This window comes from Leiobunum rupestre, chromosome 10 (genome assembly GCF_980474605.1).
Source record: "Leiobunum rupestre chromosome 10, qqLeiRupe1.1.hap1, whole genome shotgun sequence".
In the NCBI taxonomy this organism is placed as follows: Eukaryota; Metazoa; Arthropoda; class Arachnida; order Opiliones; family Sclerosomatidae; genus Leiobunum; species Leiobunum rupestre.
In genome coordinates, this window is record NC_143393.1 from 24,376,317 (window position 1) to 24,389,462 (window position 13,146).

Sequence of the window (13,146 nt, forward strand, 5' to 3'; positions counted from 1 at the left end):
CGGGCTATTTTAAAATTTCTTGATTTTTCCCTGAATTTTAGGGCTTTTTTTCATATTCCTTGACTTTTCTCTGGAGGTAAGGGGCTATTTTCCAATTCCTCGAATTTTCCCTGACGTTTTGGGTTTTTTTTTTCCAATTCCCGGACTTTTCAATGGATTTTTAGGGTTATTTTCAAATTCCCTGACTTTTACCTTGATTTTTAGGGTTATTTTCAAATTCCCTGAATTGGGGGGAGGGTATTTCCAAATTATCTGACTTTTCCCTGGAGGTTTAGGGCTTTTTCCAAATTAACTGGTTTCCCTGGATTTTTAGGGTAATTTTCAAACCCCCTGACTTTTTGGGACCATTTTAAAATTCCCTGATTCTTCCCTGGAGTTTTGGGACTATTTTCAAATTCCTAACCTTTCCCTGGAGGTGTGGGGCTATTTTCAAATTCCCTGATTTTTCCCTGGAAGTTTGGGGCTTATTTCAAATTCCCTTACTTTTCCCTGGGGGTTTGGGGTTATTTTCAAATTCCCTGGAACTTTGGGACTATTTTCAAATTCCCTGACTTTCCCCTGGAGGTTTTAGGCTATTTTCAAATTCCCTGACTTTTCCCTAGGGTTTGGGGCTATTTTCAAATTTCCTGACTTTTCCCTGGAGGTTTGGGGCTATTTTCAAATTCCCTGTATTTTTAGGGTAATTTTAAAATCCCCTGACCTTTTGGGGCTATTTTCAAATTCCCGAAGTTTTGTCTGAGGTTTTGGAACCATTTTAAAATTCCCTGATTTTCCCCTGGAGTTTTGGGACTATTTTCAAATTCCCTGACTTTTCCCTGGAGGTTTGGGGCTATTTTCAAATTCCCTGGCTTTTCCCTGAATTTTAGGGCTATTTTCAAATATCCTGGATTTTCTCTGGAGGTTTGCGGCTATTTTCAAATTCCCTGACTTTTCCTTGGAGGTTTGGGGCTATTTTCAAATTCCCTGGCTTTTCCCTGAAGGTTTGGGGCTATTTTCAAATTCCCTGGAGGTTTGGGGCTGTTTTCAAATTCCCTGACTTTTCCCTGAATTTTTGGGGCTTTTTCCAAATTAACTGGTTTCCCCTGTTTTATTAGGGTAATTTTCAAATCCCCTGACTTTTTGGGGCTATTTCCAAATTATCTGACTTTTCCCTGGAGGTTTGGGGCTATTTTCAAATTCCCTAAGTTTTGTCTGACGTTTTGGAACTATTTTAAAATTCCCTGATTTTTCCCTGGAGTTTTGGGGCTATTTTCAAATTCCCTGACTTATCCCTGGAGGTTTGGGGCTATTTTCAAATTCCCTGACTTTTCCCTGGAGGTTTGGGGCTATATTCAAATTCCCTGACTTTTCCCTGGGGGTTTGTGGCTATTTTCAAATTCCCTGACTTTTCCCTGGGGGTTTGTGGCTATTTTCAAATTCCCTGGAGGTGTGGGACATTTTAAAATTCCCTGACTTTTCCCTGGAGGTTTGGGGCTATTTTCAAATTCCCTGACTTTTCCCTGGAGGTTTGGGGCTATTTTCAAATTCCCTGGCTTTTCCCTGGAGGTTTGGTTTTTTCTCCAAATTCCCGGACTTTTGGGTTTATTTTCAAATTCCTTGACATTTCCCTGAATGTTTGGGCCATTTTCAAATTCGCGGACTTTTGCAGTTTTCCCAGGTCGTGTACGAACCCTGCGTGTGTATTCAGATAAGTAAGTAGGAATAAGAGAGATAATCAGACACAAAAACCACAGCCAGCCATGATTCACATTTTCTTTATATAGAAAAAGAAGCAAAGTTAATTAGTTTCGTTACCCTAGATAAAAACAAAGGCAACACAGCTACGTCAAAAAACAATCGATGGAAATGGAGGATTGGGTTACATTTTTTGTTTGTTAAAAAGCACATATCCCCCATTCTTTCAAAGCCACATTATTTACACTTGTTTCTCGTAATTGTTATTATATTTTTTTGGGCATTTTTTACGCTTGTAAATATTAATTAACAATGTATTTGTAATAACAAACAATTTTTATCTTTTTATTATTATTAGTATTAATAATTATGATACTAAATTAACTACAATAACAAGCATCACAGAATGCATTTAATTATTTTTTCTTATTTTTTGTTTAGTTTTCGACAATGAATTGATAACACCGACTTAACTAAATGCCGCGTCTTCCAAAATTTTAATATTTTGCAGAGTTTACCCTAATTTTTCCCTACTACTATTTCCGGCGCAGTATAGTGACGTATTTCCGGCATCTGATATATAGGGACGTTTTTGCTATTTTCGTTTAAACGTTCAATCGTTTTGAAAAGCGGTTGAAACGTTCCAAAATATAAACGCTAATCTTCCAAATTTATAACTTTACGCGTTCGAGTATAATTTCTATGTAGATGGCTTTAAATTTTAGTAAAAATCAAATATACTGCCGGATTATACAAAATTCTACAAAATCAAGTTGAAAAATAAAATGTCTATAGTGACACGGGTGCTACTACGGAAGGTTTGATTAAATTTAATATAGCATTATTCATATTAACTAATTTGAATTAAATTAATTCATTATTAATGAATTAACTAATTAACTTTATGTTAATGTTGCATTTTAGTAATTAGTGCTTCCACGATTTTAATTCTTTACTAGATTTTCTTTATTAGATAACTAATAAATTTAATTTAATTTACACTAACGGTTAGTTACGATTTAGGTTCAACGCTACAAATAATTAACCCGTTAAAATTAATTAATTAGTCTCTCTATTGAGTTAAAAGCGATTAAAAAAATCTCTACATGAAAAACACCTTTAAATATAAATCATTATTTTTGTCACTAAAAAACATTCAATTATAATATTCGTTTCGTTATAGAAATTGAGAGGAGGTTTGACACGTCGGGAAAGATGTTAAATTTGTTTCACTAGAGATGGGATAAGATTTAGTTGTTGTTTGTACACATTTCGAATGTATATCACAGAGCTGCCTGCTCATAGGCGCTACTACTCCAAAGTCCCTGATAATTTTTTAATTAAATTACCAACTTTTAATTAATTTAATGCGCTACTAAAACGATTAAATTATACAGTAATTATCAAGGCATAAACAAAATTAATTACGCTTCTGACAGACAAAGTTCACAAAAATAAGAAGCGATAGTTTCGGTTATAATATCGAATGATTTTGCCCAGTGGAGAGCGTAGCGACATCTTTAGTCGCGAAGCGGTACTATGACAGTATAACGAAGAAACTTGATAATGTTAAGAAAGGCGGGAATAATGCCAATCGTACGTCATAGACTTATTATTATAACTAGTACATTTGATAACGCTATCGGGTAATAAGTGACCCAACTCTGAATCAGGGACTTGAAGTAAGCGTACTAAATTTTTGCGATAACACGTAAATTTTAACTGGAAAACTATTGTAAAAATTGAGTAATTAAATGACATTTTTAAACGTTTTATTTAGAAACTTCCCCTGACGCGAAAAAATTAAAAATAAATTTAACATGATTTTCATAATTTGAAATAAATGACGTAATTTATTTTATTGTTTTGGCACATATAAGGTGGCTCTATCTTCATCGTCAGCTGTTTAATTTGTATGAAATTAAATTAGTTTACTACTTGATGGCATTGGCCATAGAGCCAATTTACTATTGTTAATTTACTTAGCTATAAGTATAAACTACTTATTTTGTACAATACTGCTACGCGCGTGATTTTATTTGCTTTTTATTTTAAAAATTATATAATATTTTAAAGCTTTTCTTTTTATTTATAATTTTTTTTCAATGAAAAATATTTCTATTTTTTTTAATATAAGTTATGACGAATAGGCCTAAGCCTACACTACTATTTTAAATTCTTTATAGCAGCAGTTTCATTTAATATAGAAAATAGGTTTTGTAGTAATCTATCAAAGCAAAAGTCAAATTTAGATATATTTTCTAATTTTTGTGACTATTTAAACTAATATAATCACGTTTAATCGTTTAATTATTACTTTGAAACGTATTCTAACGAATTTAATTTATTTATGAAAATAATTAGGCTAAAAATAGAACAGTAGGTTAAAACGCCTTTAGAAGTGTTCCAACGGCAGAGCTTCGGTGTTCGGGGGAGAAGCCAGCTACCAGGATACCCGGTAATATTAGTTTTTTTTTTACTTTCGTTAAAATTATTGAGCGAATTATTGTGACCTGAAAACATTCGACTACATATTTTGTACGTTTATTTGTAATTAAACTTTAAAATCGCTAATTATTAAAATGTAGAATTTATTGCTAAAATTAAGGAACATTAATTTTAAGGCGAAATAATCACCTACGAATAAAATTAAGCGTCGTAACGATATTAAATTATCCGAAAGAGAAACGAGTTAAATTCGTTTCAAAATAATCTATTTATGAACGAGTATTGAAATATAAATGAAACTAAAAGTTCTAAACGAAAATGAATCGAACTATTCGATTTTTGCACAAACGAGGACGTACACGGCGACAATGACGGTCATGGACTGACAAATACATGTAAAACATTTCGGTTCAGGGTCAAAATCCACTCTATTCATCCACAGCGCTCGACAAGTTTTCCATCAACCCGCTTCCACTCGGTTATTCGATTCGACCATTACTCGAGTTTCGAGTGGCCGCGAATGCCAGGAGCGAAAAGACTTCGGATGAAAAACCACTACGAAGATCAATGTTGGCAGCCTTCGATCACTTGAACATTGTACAATATCAGGAAATATTAGATTTAGCGCTATTTCGCTTCATTATTTTCAAGTGTTTTCAACAAAAATGGTTTTTAATTCTAAAAAGCGACCCCTATTTTAAAAGCTAGCTAAATACGTAGGTGTTTTTTTAAACTTTTACATTAAACTTTGAATTTCATATTATTTCATTAAATGCCTAGGTTTTCTTCTACCTGTCACCCTTTAAATTTACTTTCCTTCCAAACAAATACCCTGGTGGTAGGCCAACGTGTTCTGCGGTTGGCCTACAACCAGGGTATTTGTTTGGAAGGAAAGTAAATTCAAAGGGTGACCGACAAAAGAAAACCTAGGCCTTTAAATTATAAACGTCAGAATTCATTTGAGCTAAACTATTTTTTATTAAAACGAACTATATGTTATTCCTGTGTAAAATTATATTGGTTATTTTAACCAATAAAGCATTTAAATTTAAATAATTATTCAGTAACGTAAAATTTAAAGAGGAAGTTGACAATCGAAGAAAGTTGAAGCAAATAGCGCTAAAATCTGGTGTTTTTTTCAAATGCGCGTCTGAAAGGGAAATGGAAATTTGGAGAGTCGAAAATGACTTTCGCGAAGACAAATTCCATAGGATTTTGTTTTTTTAACTAGAAATTTTTGAAATAGAGGGGTTCGGGCTACCAGCAAAGGCTCCGTGGATGGAGCGGCTAAAGACAAAGGTCGTAATCAGCAAGTCAAAGTCAAAACCGAAGGCCTTTTTTCATTTCTTAATTTATGTTAATTTTCGCTTAAAATTTTGCTTATTCTAATTTTGAGCCAAATTTTTTCAATAATTTATTTAGATTTAAAGCAGTATTTTGCTAAAAAAACACTGAGCGTTACTAATGTATTAGTATATAGTATTGCTTTACTAACAACTATGCCCTAGTTTTTCATTATAATATTTAGCCTGTTAGTTTATTGGCAGTGAATATAGCTAAGACTAAGAAATTAAATTAAATATTAATGACTAGCGAAAATAATTTGTATACCTGAAGGCACTCTGAAATGATACTCAAAATAACGTTGAATTTTAGTTAAATACGTTGGTATATACATATTTGGCACATTATAACAAATGCTAACGTTATCGTAATATTGCTGACTAACAGCTGGAAATCAGTGCATAGTAAATTTCTAAACAGGCAAATAAATAAGTATTGCATTTAGTATTTCATAGTGTATAATTCAAACTAGGGCACTTTTATTTTAAATCTAATTTGATATGTTTTGTAGCGGCTTTTAGATACAAAATGGACAGAATTAAAGCCAAACAAATATTTTCCCGCCGCTAATTCCAAATTCCTAATTAACGCGTGTAAATTATGAGTAAAAAATTTAATTCTACAATTCATTGTAATATCGAGAAATGAAAGAAAATTGAAAAATAAGTAATTTTGATTTGTAATTTATTTAGTATTAAATATTTATTAATAAATATTTGAAATGAAAAAAAAATGTCCATTTTGAACCGAAACAACCAGTATCACGATTTGAATCGAATAATAGGCCAATTTCTTCATCACCCCACCTCAAAATATTTGTCTTGCTAATTACAATATTAGGAAAGACTTTCGCGGTAATCTCGATTATCCGCTAAATCTTCCTATCCTTAGTCTCGCCTGGATTTTGACCCTAAAAGAGTAAAAAAGACACGCGTGTTCTGCGTGGTTCGCTCTTGGCCCTCCTGGGACCAATTCCGTACTGTCAAATGCTCGGGTCTGAGGCGCTGGTGCCTCCGCCTTTCAGGGGCATCCCGGAATCCCCTCCTTGGTCGTCCGAGTCATTTCTATAAGGAGAAACGGGGTTGCGGCGACCCCCGGCTCCGAAGTCCAGATTGAACTGAAAACAATCGCAAACAAACCAGATACCGGTTATCGACAAACTCTCTCCCGCGTTTAGGATCAATATACGCGAGCGGGCCTCCAAAATGGCGCGAAAGAAAGTATCAGCGTTGCCAACCGTACTATAATTATAGTACATTTCGATAATTTTACCTTTCGAAATTTTCCGTACTATAATTTCAATCGCGTACTATATAGTACGCTTTTGGCGATAATTGTACTATAGTTTTACTATTTTTCCGATATTTGTGCTATAACTTAAGAAATATTAGAAAGTTCCTTTTTGTTAACATAAGAACGGCGTTTATGTTACTCCTAGTAGGCTAAGAATTGAAATATTATACTCCTAGGAGTGTTTGGTTTGTACTCGAAAATACAGCCAACTTGACTAATCAAGCGTGTTGTAGCCTAACGAAAACGAAACATGTTAGTAACGGCCAACTATGATAAAGTGCTACCATGCTATAGCGAGTAATCAAAGTTGGCCGTACTTGTGTGCTATAATTTTCTAGAAAATTCGATAATTTTTGGGCTTCGATACTATAATTTCAGTTTTGGGACCTGGCAACGCTGGAAAGCATCCAAGATCATTGTATTTTGCGTAACAATCGGAAGAAATGGGAATCAAGCCGAACGACACTGAACGATTAAAGCAAAATGTCACGAAACAAAAACCTATAAATGACATATTCAGAAACCAATCCGTGAAAAGGAACAAACAAGCCCAAATTGACCATTAAGAAGCAATAGGCGCTTTAATAAAAGACCCTCTCTTAAGGACCTATTTCCGGTGGCTCGATTACCAGATTCAGCTTGCTATTCAGGTCAAACTAGGTTCTACATTCGCTTATTAAGGTGCTTCCTTTTCGCTTGTTCCCGAATTTCGGTGGTAGGGTCAGAAGAGTAGCCCTTTAATGTTATTTTACACCGATTCTGTGGTCGCGAATAGTTCGAGTCGGAGTAAAAATATTTTCCCAACATGGCTGCCTGGTGGCTATTTTAGTACAGGGTTGCCACAGTTTTTTCATAATCAAATTCCCTGACTTTTCCAGGTTTTCCCTGACCATCTCCGGGGATTTCCCCTGACTTATTTTGTGTCAAGACTTTGTATTTTTTAACCAATATTTTATTAAAAGTTCCTATTTGCCACCAAAATTAAATTCCCTGACATTTCCCCGATTTTTAGACTAATTTTTAAAATTCCCTGATTTTTAGACTAATTTTTAAAATTCCCTGATTTTTAGACTAATTTTTAATATTCCCTGATTTTTAGACTAATTTTTAAAATTCACTGACATTTCCCTGATTTTACGACTAATTTTTAAAATTCCCTGACTTTTCCCTGATTTTTAGACTAATTTTTAAAATTCCCTGACTTTTCCCTGATTTTTAGACTAATTTTTAAAATTCCCTGATATTTCCCAGATTTTTATACCCATATTCAAACTCCCTGACGTTTCCAGGAATTCCAGGTATTCCAGGTACCATGGTAACCATGTAGTAGATAAATTATGAATAAGCAGGAGGAATTTCAATTAAAAGGTCTACTACTTTTGTTCCAGAACAAGAGAAAACGAACCACCTATAAATGCGGTGCTGCTTTTCATTTTCCAAAATACAAAAATGGCGCGATGGCGAGCATCGAGGCAAAACAAACTCGGTTGTGTCTAACATAATTTCATCGCGTCGAAGCAAATAATCTTGGTTAGAACAAAAAGAATATAGACCTCGTACCCTAGATTCGAAATCACTGTCTAGCGTGTAATAAATAGCGTTTACCCACTTCCTGCCAGAACTCCCAACTATAGATAGTGCCCTACAGCAACTAATGGAGGCCGATTTTTCGGAGGTGACGTCCCGGAAGTGGGTATTCGCTTCGTTACAAAACCATCAATCGGAAAGCTGTTTGAATTTGAACAGATCTAGGGTACGGAGTTCTATATTATCTTTGGCAAAAATGACATAATTACCAAAAGTGTGTCAATCGGACCTATTTCTGAATGAATGTTACGAGCGAAATACAAGCCGGGAGGGGAGAAGGGGAAGTATGCCTTGAGGAGGGAAGGAAGTTAAACCCAACAAATAACGCCTCGCAGTGAGGAACGGAGGAACTAAGTAGGACTGGTCAAAGTTAGTGTACTTTTTGATTTTTCGTCGTTCTGTGGAGATGCTATCGCCATCTACCTACGATATAATACCATAGACTAAAAAAGATCCAGAAAGGCGGCAATAAATAGTCTTTTATGTGGTCGATCTCGAGTCGAGCATTCATTAAACCTTTAGCATTCGGAAGTACAGGGATTGTCACACGTTTGGTTATTATGTCACTTTTGCCTTGGATTAAGTCTAACATAATTTTTTCGCTTCGATGCAAATAATTTCGTTTAGGCCTAACACAATATTTTCGCGTCGATGCTTCCACCATCGCGGCGTTTTTTATCCTTTGAAAACAAGCCTTTACACGGACCCTATAGAGAGTAGCTTGCACGTCCATGCTCTATGTATTAATATATCATAGCGAATTGCTTAATGGGTGGTTTTATTAAAGCGTCTATTGAATTTCCACAGATGGTACATCGTTCTGGTCTATGGAGGCTGGAAATGCAAACCAAAATCATATGTGCAACAAAACCATAGGATGTGATCAAGTAACCGACTGAAGAGAAAGTAAAAACCAAAATACACCATAGCTACTACAATTACAAACAGATAATGTAGAGTTGTTGGACTAGCAATGTACAAGTTGCGAGTGTATAACCCCCAAAGCACCACCAATGACAGCTATGGCAGCAATCCAAGTACATTAAAGGGGCTGGAAAGTGAGGTTTTGAAATCGTCTAATGACGTGGTATCTCCTAAAAAAATTCGGACCCTGTTTTTTTTTTCTTTTTTCCCCGCTTGAGGAATTTGGCTCTGACGGAGATGTTTTGAAAATAGTGAGAAGCGACCCGAGAGAGACTAGTGAGAAATAAGATATTCGGGCTTTCGTGAACGTGGTTTTGGTTCTAGTATTTTAATATTAATTTAATTATAATGAACGAGTTTAATTCAAATAAAAAACGGAAACGTGATGATACGAAAATATCTCTTTTTGTTGAATTAGATAAATGGCTTGGAAAATGGCTTCGATTCATTTAGCGTTTTTTTTACAAAATTCGATGAAACTCGCAAATAATAATTATAAAAATTACGAACACACTACTACCAAAAGACCTTATCACTCAAATGAATTTTTCGTTAAACATTTGTTGTTCACTAAACTAAATCTCATTAAAGATTAACGAAATTTTAAAATTTCCTACGAGCTCAGCTAACACTAACCAAGACCACGCTGGATTTCGTCATACAAAAATCCCAACACAGCGGTGCCTGTTTACATCTTCGCGAACTTGAGAAAAAGTAGTTCTACGCGCCAAATTTCGTTAATGACGTCACGGATGACGTTTTTCAAAACCCCACTTTCCAGCCCCTTTAAGGGCACTTTCAACGCATCACAACGAATGGTACCATAACCACAAGCAAAAGGAAAGGCGATAAATGCTTTACTTCAAGTAGAAACGCTAAGCTTAAGGTAATCAAAATGCGCAGACTCACCTTCGTTGCGCAAACTAAACACGTGGTCACTACTTTAGATATCACGTTCATTAAATTTTTTGTTTCTTGAATCACATTATCCACCTGTCAAGTAAAAGATACCTTTAATAACTTTTAAGATAGATTATTAATTAGCGATCAAAAAGATGATTACTTTAGTAAAAGTAGCAGCTTTACCAACCGTCGGATTTTTAACTGTAAACTGTAACTGCTGGACGAAAGTTGGAACTTTGTCCAAGTATTCTAAAAGCTCTTTCTTCTGCTGCCCACCTGGGACCTTCGAGTTATATAATTATTTAGAAATTATAACAAATAACAAACTTAATCAAATAATGGCAAAAATTATTCAGAATTATTAATAAAAGGAATGCGCCAAGCTTTTTGTAACATCGGATAATTTGCGTTTTAGAAGTTGAACAAGACTCTAAATTACTTTCAAATAACTAACAAGTACGTTTAAACTATGCAAAAGACTTATTTCCGTTTAGGTGTCAGTTTGAATCGATGTAAAAATCAGTGCCATTTTTTTTAATACGAATATCCTAAAAAGGGTACCCTACCAGCAGAGCCACTCAGCGGAAGACGCGAAAAATAAATTATCGAAGGTTAAGAAAGTCGCTCAGAAGCAGCGTTGCCAGACGTACATGTACTATAGCTATCTTACACGACGATATTTTTGGGACATACGATAATTAACACTAACATTGTAAGCGTACGTCGTTTTACAATTTAGCGGTTAAAACTATAACTTTTAATATAATTAATTTAAGAGTTTTAATTTGATTTGAGCTTTGATTAAGTTAAACATCAATATTCAGACAAAATGCGAATATACGGTCAGTTGTTTTCTGAAATCGATCATTTTCTGGCCTTGAAAATATAATTTGATTTCCATAACCTGGCAACATTGTTCAAAACTGAAGAAAGTCAAAATTTACATTTCTTGGCATTTCGCTATAAACCAAAAACTCACAAGGAGACATCCCGAAGTGTAACCGACCGATTTGTTCAAACTCGGGGGATTGGTAGACGTTCATGTATGATGAAAAATCCTAAAGGGAATTTATTCAATGGGCAATCGTTTTGCCATGGCAACGAAAAATGTTTTTGACAACAAAAAATACATGGGATTCTGACCGATTCCTAGAGCCCCCCCCCTCCCCCTGTGAAAAATTTAAACAAATTTCAAATTTTCGAAAATGCCGAAAAAAGAAAAAAAATAAAAATTGACAATAAAAACATCACAATTGATCAACTTTTGATCAATTTGAGGTCAAAATCCCATGTTATTTTCATGGGAAAATTTAATATTTTGTGTTGTCAAAAACATTTTTCGTTGCCATGGCAAAACGGTTGCCCATTCAATAAATTCCCTTTATGATTTTTCATGATTAATGAACGTCTACCAATCCCCCGAGTTTGAACAAAATCGGTGGGTTACACTTCGGGATGTCTCCTTGTCAGTGAATATCACGTTCTATGTAATTTTAGGAACCGTTTTACCGCGTTTGGAGATCACACTATATATATTCTCGAATTTGTTCAGAGCAATTTCTTTTATTAATTTATTATTGTTTTAATAAATTTTAAACTTACATACATTTTGTCAAATTTGAAATCCTTTTTTTAAATGATAATCGCGTTTGATAAGTGGATGGGGTTTATTTTATTTTGTTAAATATGTAATAATTTAAAATATGTTCCGAGCACATTTAGATTTTAGAACCGGAAATGATTTTATAAAAATTACTTAAAAGGGGCGCTGTTATCGATAAATAAATTGTGTTCATATTATTAATTACGGTATCGACAACTGTTATTTTTTTAATTTGCTTATTTTGCGGGGTTAGTGACTAAACATTAACAGGGTTCCCCTTAAAGAAAAAAGTGCAAAGGTACAGAAACTTTATAATAGATAGTTCAATCTTTTTTCAACGGAATTTTCAGATACATGAAGGTAATCAGTTAGTCATATCACGTCAATATTTTGATACATTTTATGTCAAATTGTATCTGATTATTTAACCCGAGTAACCGATCTGAACTTATCCATTTTAATTATTCTGGTCAAATTCAGTTAACTGAACAGTTATCTGACTTATAAAACAAAACTAAAATGAACAGAATGGAAATTTCTAAAATAAATTTAATCGATTAATATGTAAAATCGATAGCTGTGAGGCATCTGAAATCACTCACCGTAATCGGTGTAGCTTAATTGATTACACATTTAGCATTACCAAAGGACTAACCGTAATCGGTAGAGCTTAATTGATTACATATTTAGCATAACCAAAGGCTTATTCAGTTTAGTGTGTCTGTAATCGGTGTAAATATTTGTATAAAGTGGTTAGCCCATCGATCTGCTCACATTATGTTTCCATTAGTTTCGGGTTTAAACTATCTGGTTTGCATTTTGACCAATATCACTGATCTGATAATATCCGAGTGTAAATACGCTTAATCCGATATCTGTTCTATCGTAATTAATAACTGGGTTCAGATAACGAGATTGTAATCTGACAATCAATTGGAAGTAGTGTTGTAAGTCGGAAAATTTTCCGGAAAATGAGCGAACCCTTTTTTCCGGAACATTTTCCGAAAAAAATTAAAAAAAATTCATTCCATGATTAGTCTAATATATTACTTGAAAATTTAAATAAAGCTGAACTTTCACTTAATTGTTTCGAATCTGAAAGTAAAACTAAACCTCTAGACTAGTTTAAACTGATTAACAATGTAACACTATTAATGTTTTGTAGTATGTTTACTTTTACTAGACATTTTATATCGATAAAAAGTTAAGAACATTAAAAACCCTTAAAAAGTAATTTATGTTGAAATATTTTATTTTTCTGATTTGCGGAAAATTTTCCTGAAATTTTTCCGCATTTTATTTTTCCAGAAATTTAAAAACACTAATTGGAAGCGATATATGATGTCGAAAATTTCGCGAGCTAATTCAAA

At 33.9% G+C, this 13,146-nt stretch overlaps 1 protein-coding gene across 3 annotated transcripts in view; it reads right to left on the minus strand.

Annotated features, from left to right (window-relative positions):
* Positions 1-5,925: 5,925 nt before the first annotated feature.
* alpha-Catr (alpha-catenin related) overlaps positions 5,926-13,146 on the minus strand; it is a 208,344-nt gene continuing 201,123 nt past the window's right edge. For all 3 annotated transcript variants that reach the window (XM_090160006.1, XM_090160004.1, XM_090160005.1), the window contains 3 exons: positions 10,334-10,456; positions 10,180-10,263; positions 5,926-6,583 (listed from right to left, as the gene is read on the minus strand). In XM_090160006.1, the coding sequence (XP_090016132.1) occupies positions 6,449-6,583; positions 10,180-10,263; positions 10,334-10,456 (342 nt within the window). In that variant the 3' untranslated portion in view covers positions 5,926-6,448. The remainder of the gene's footprint in view (positions 6,584-10,179; positions 10,264-10,333; positions 10,457-13,146) is intronic.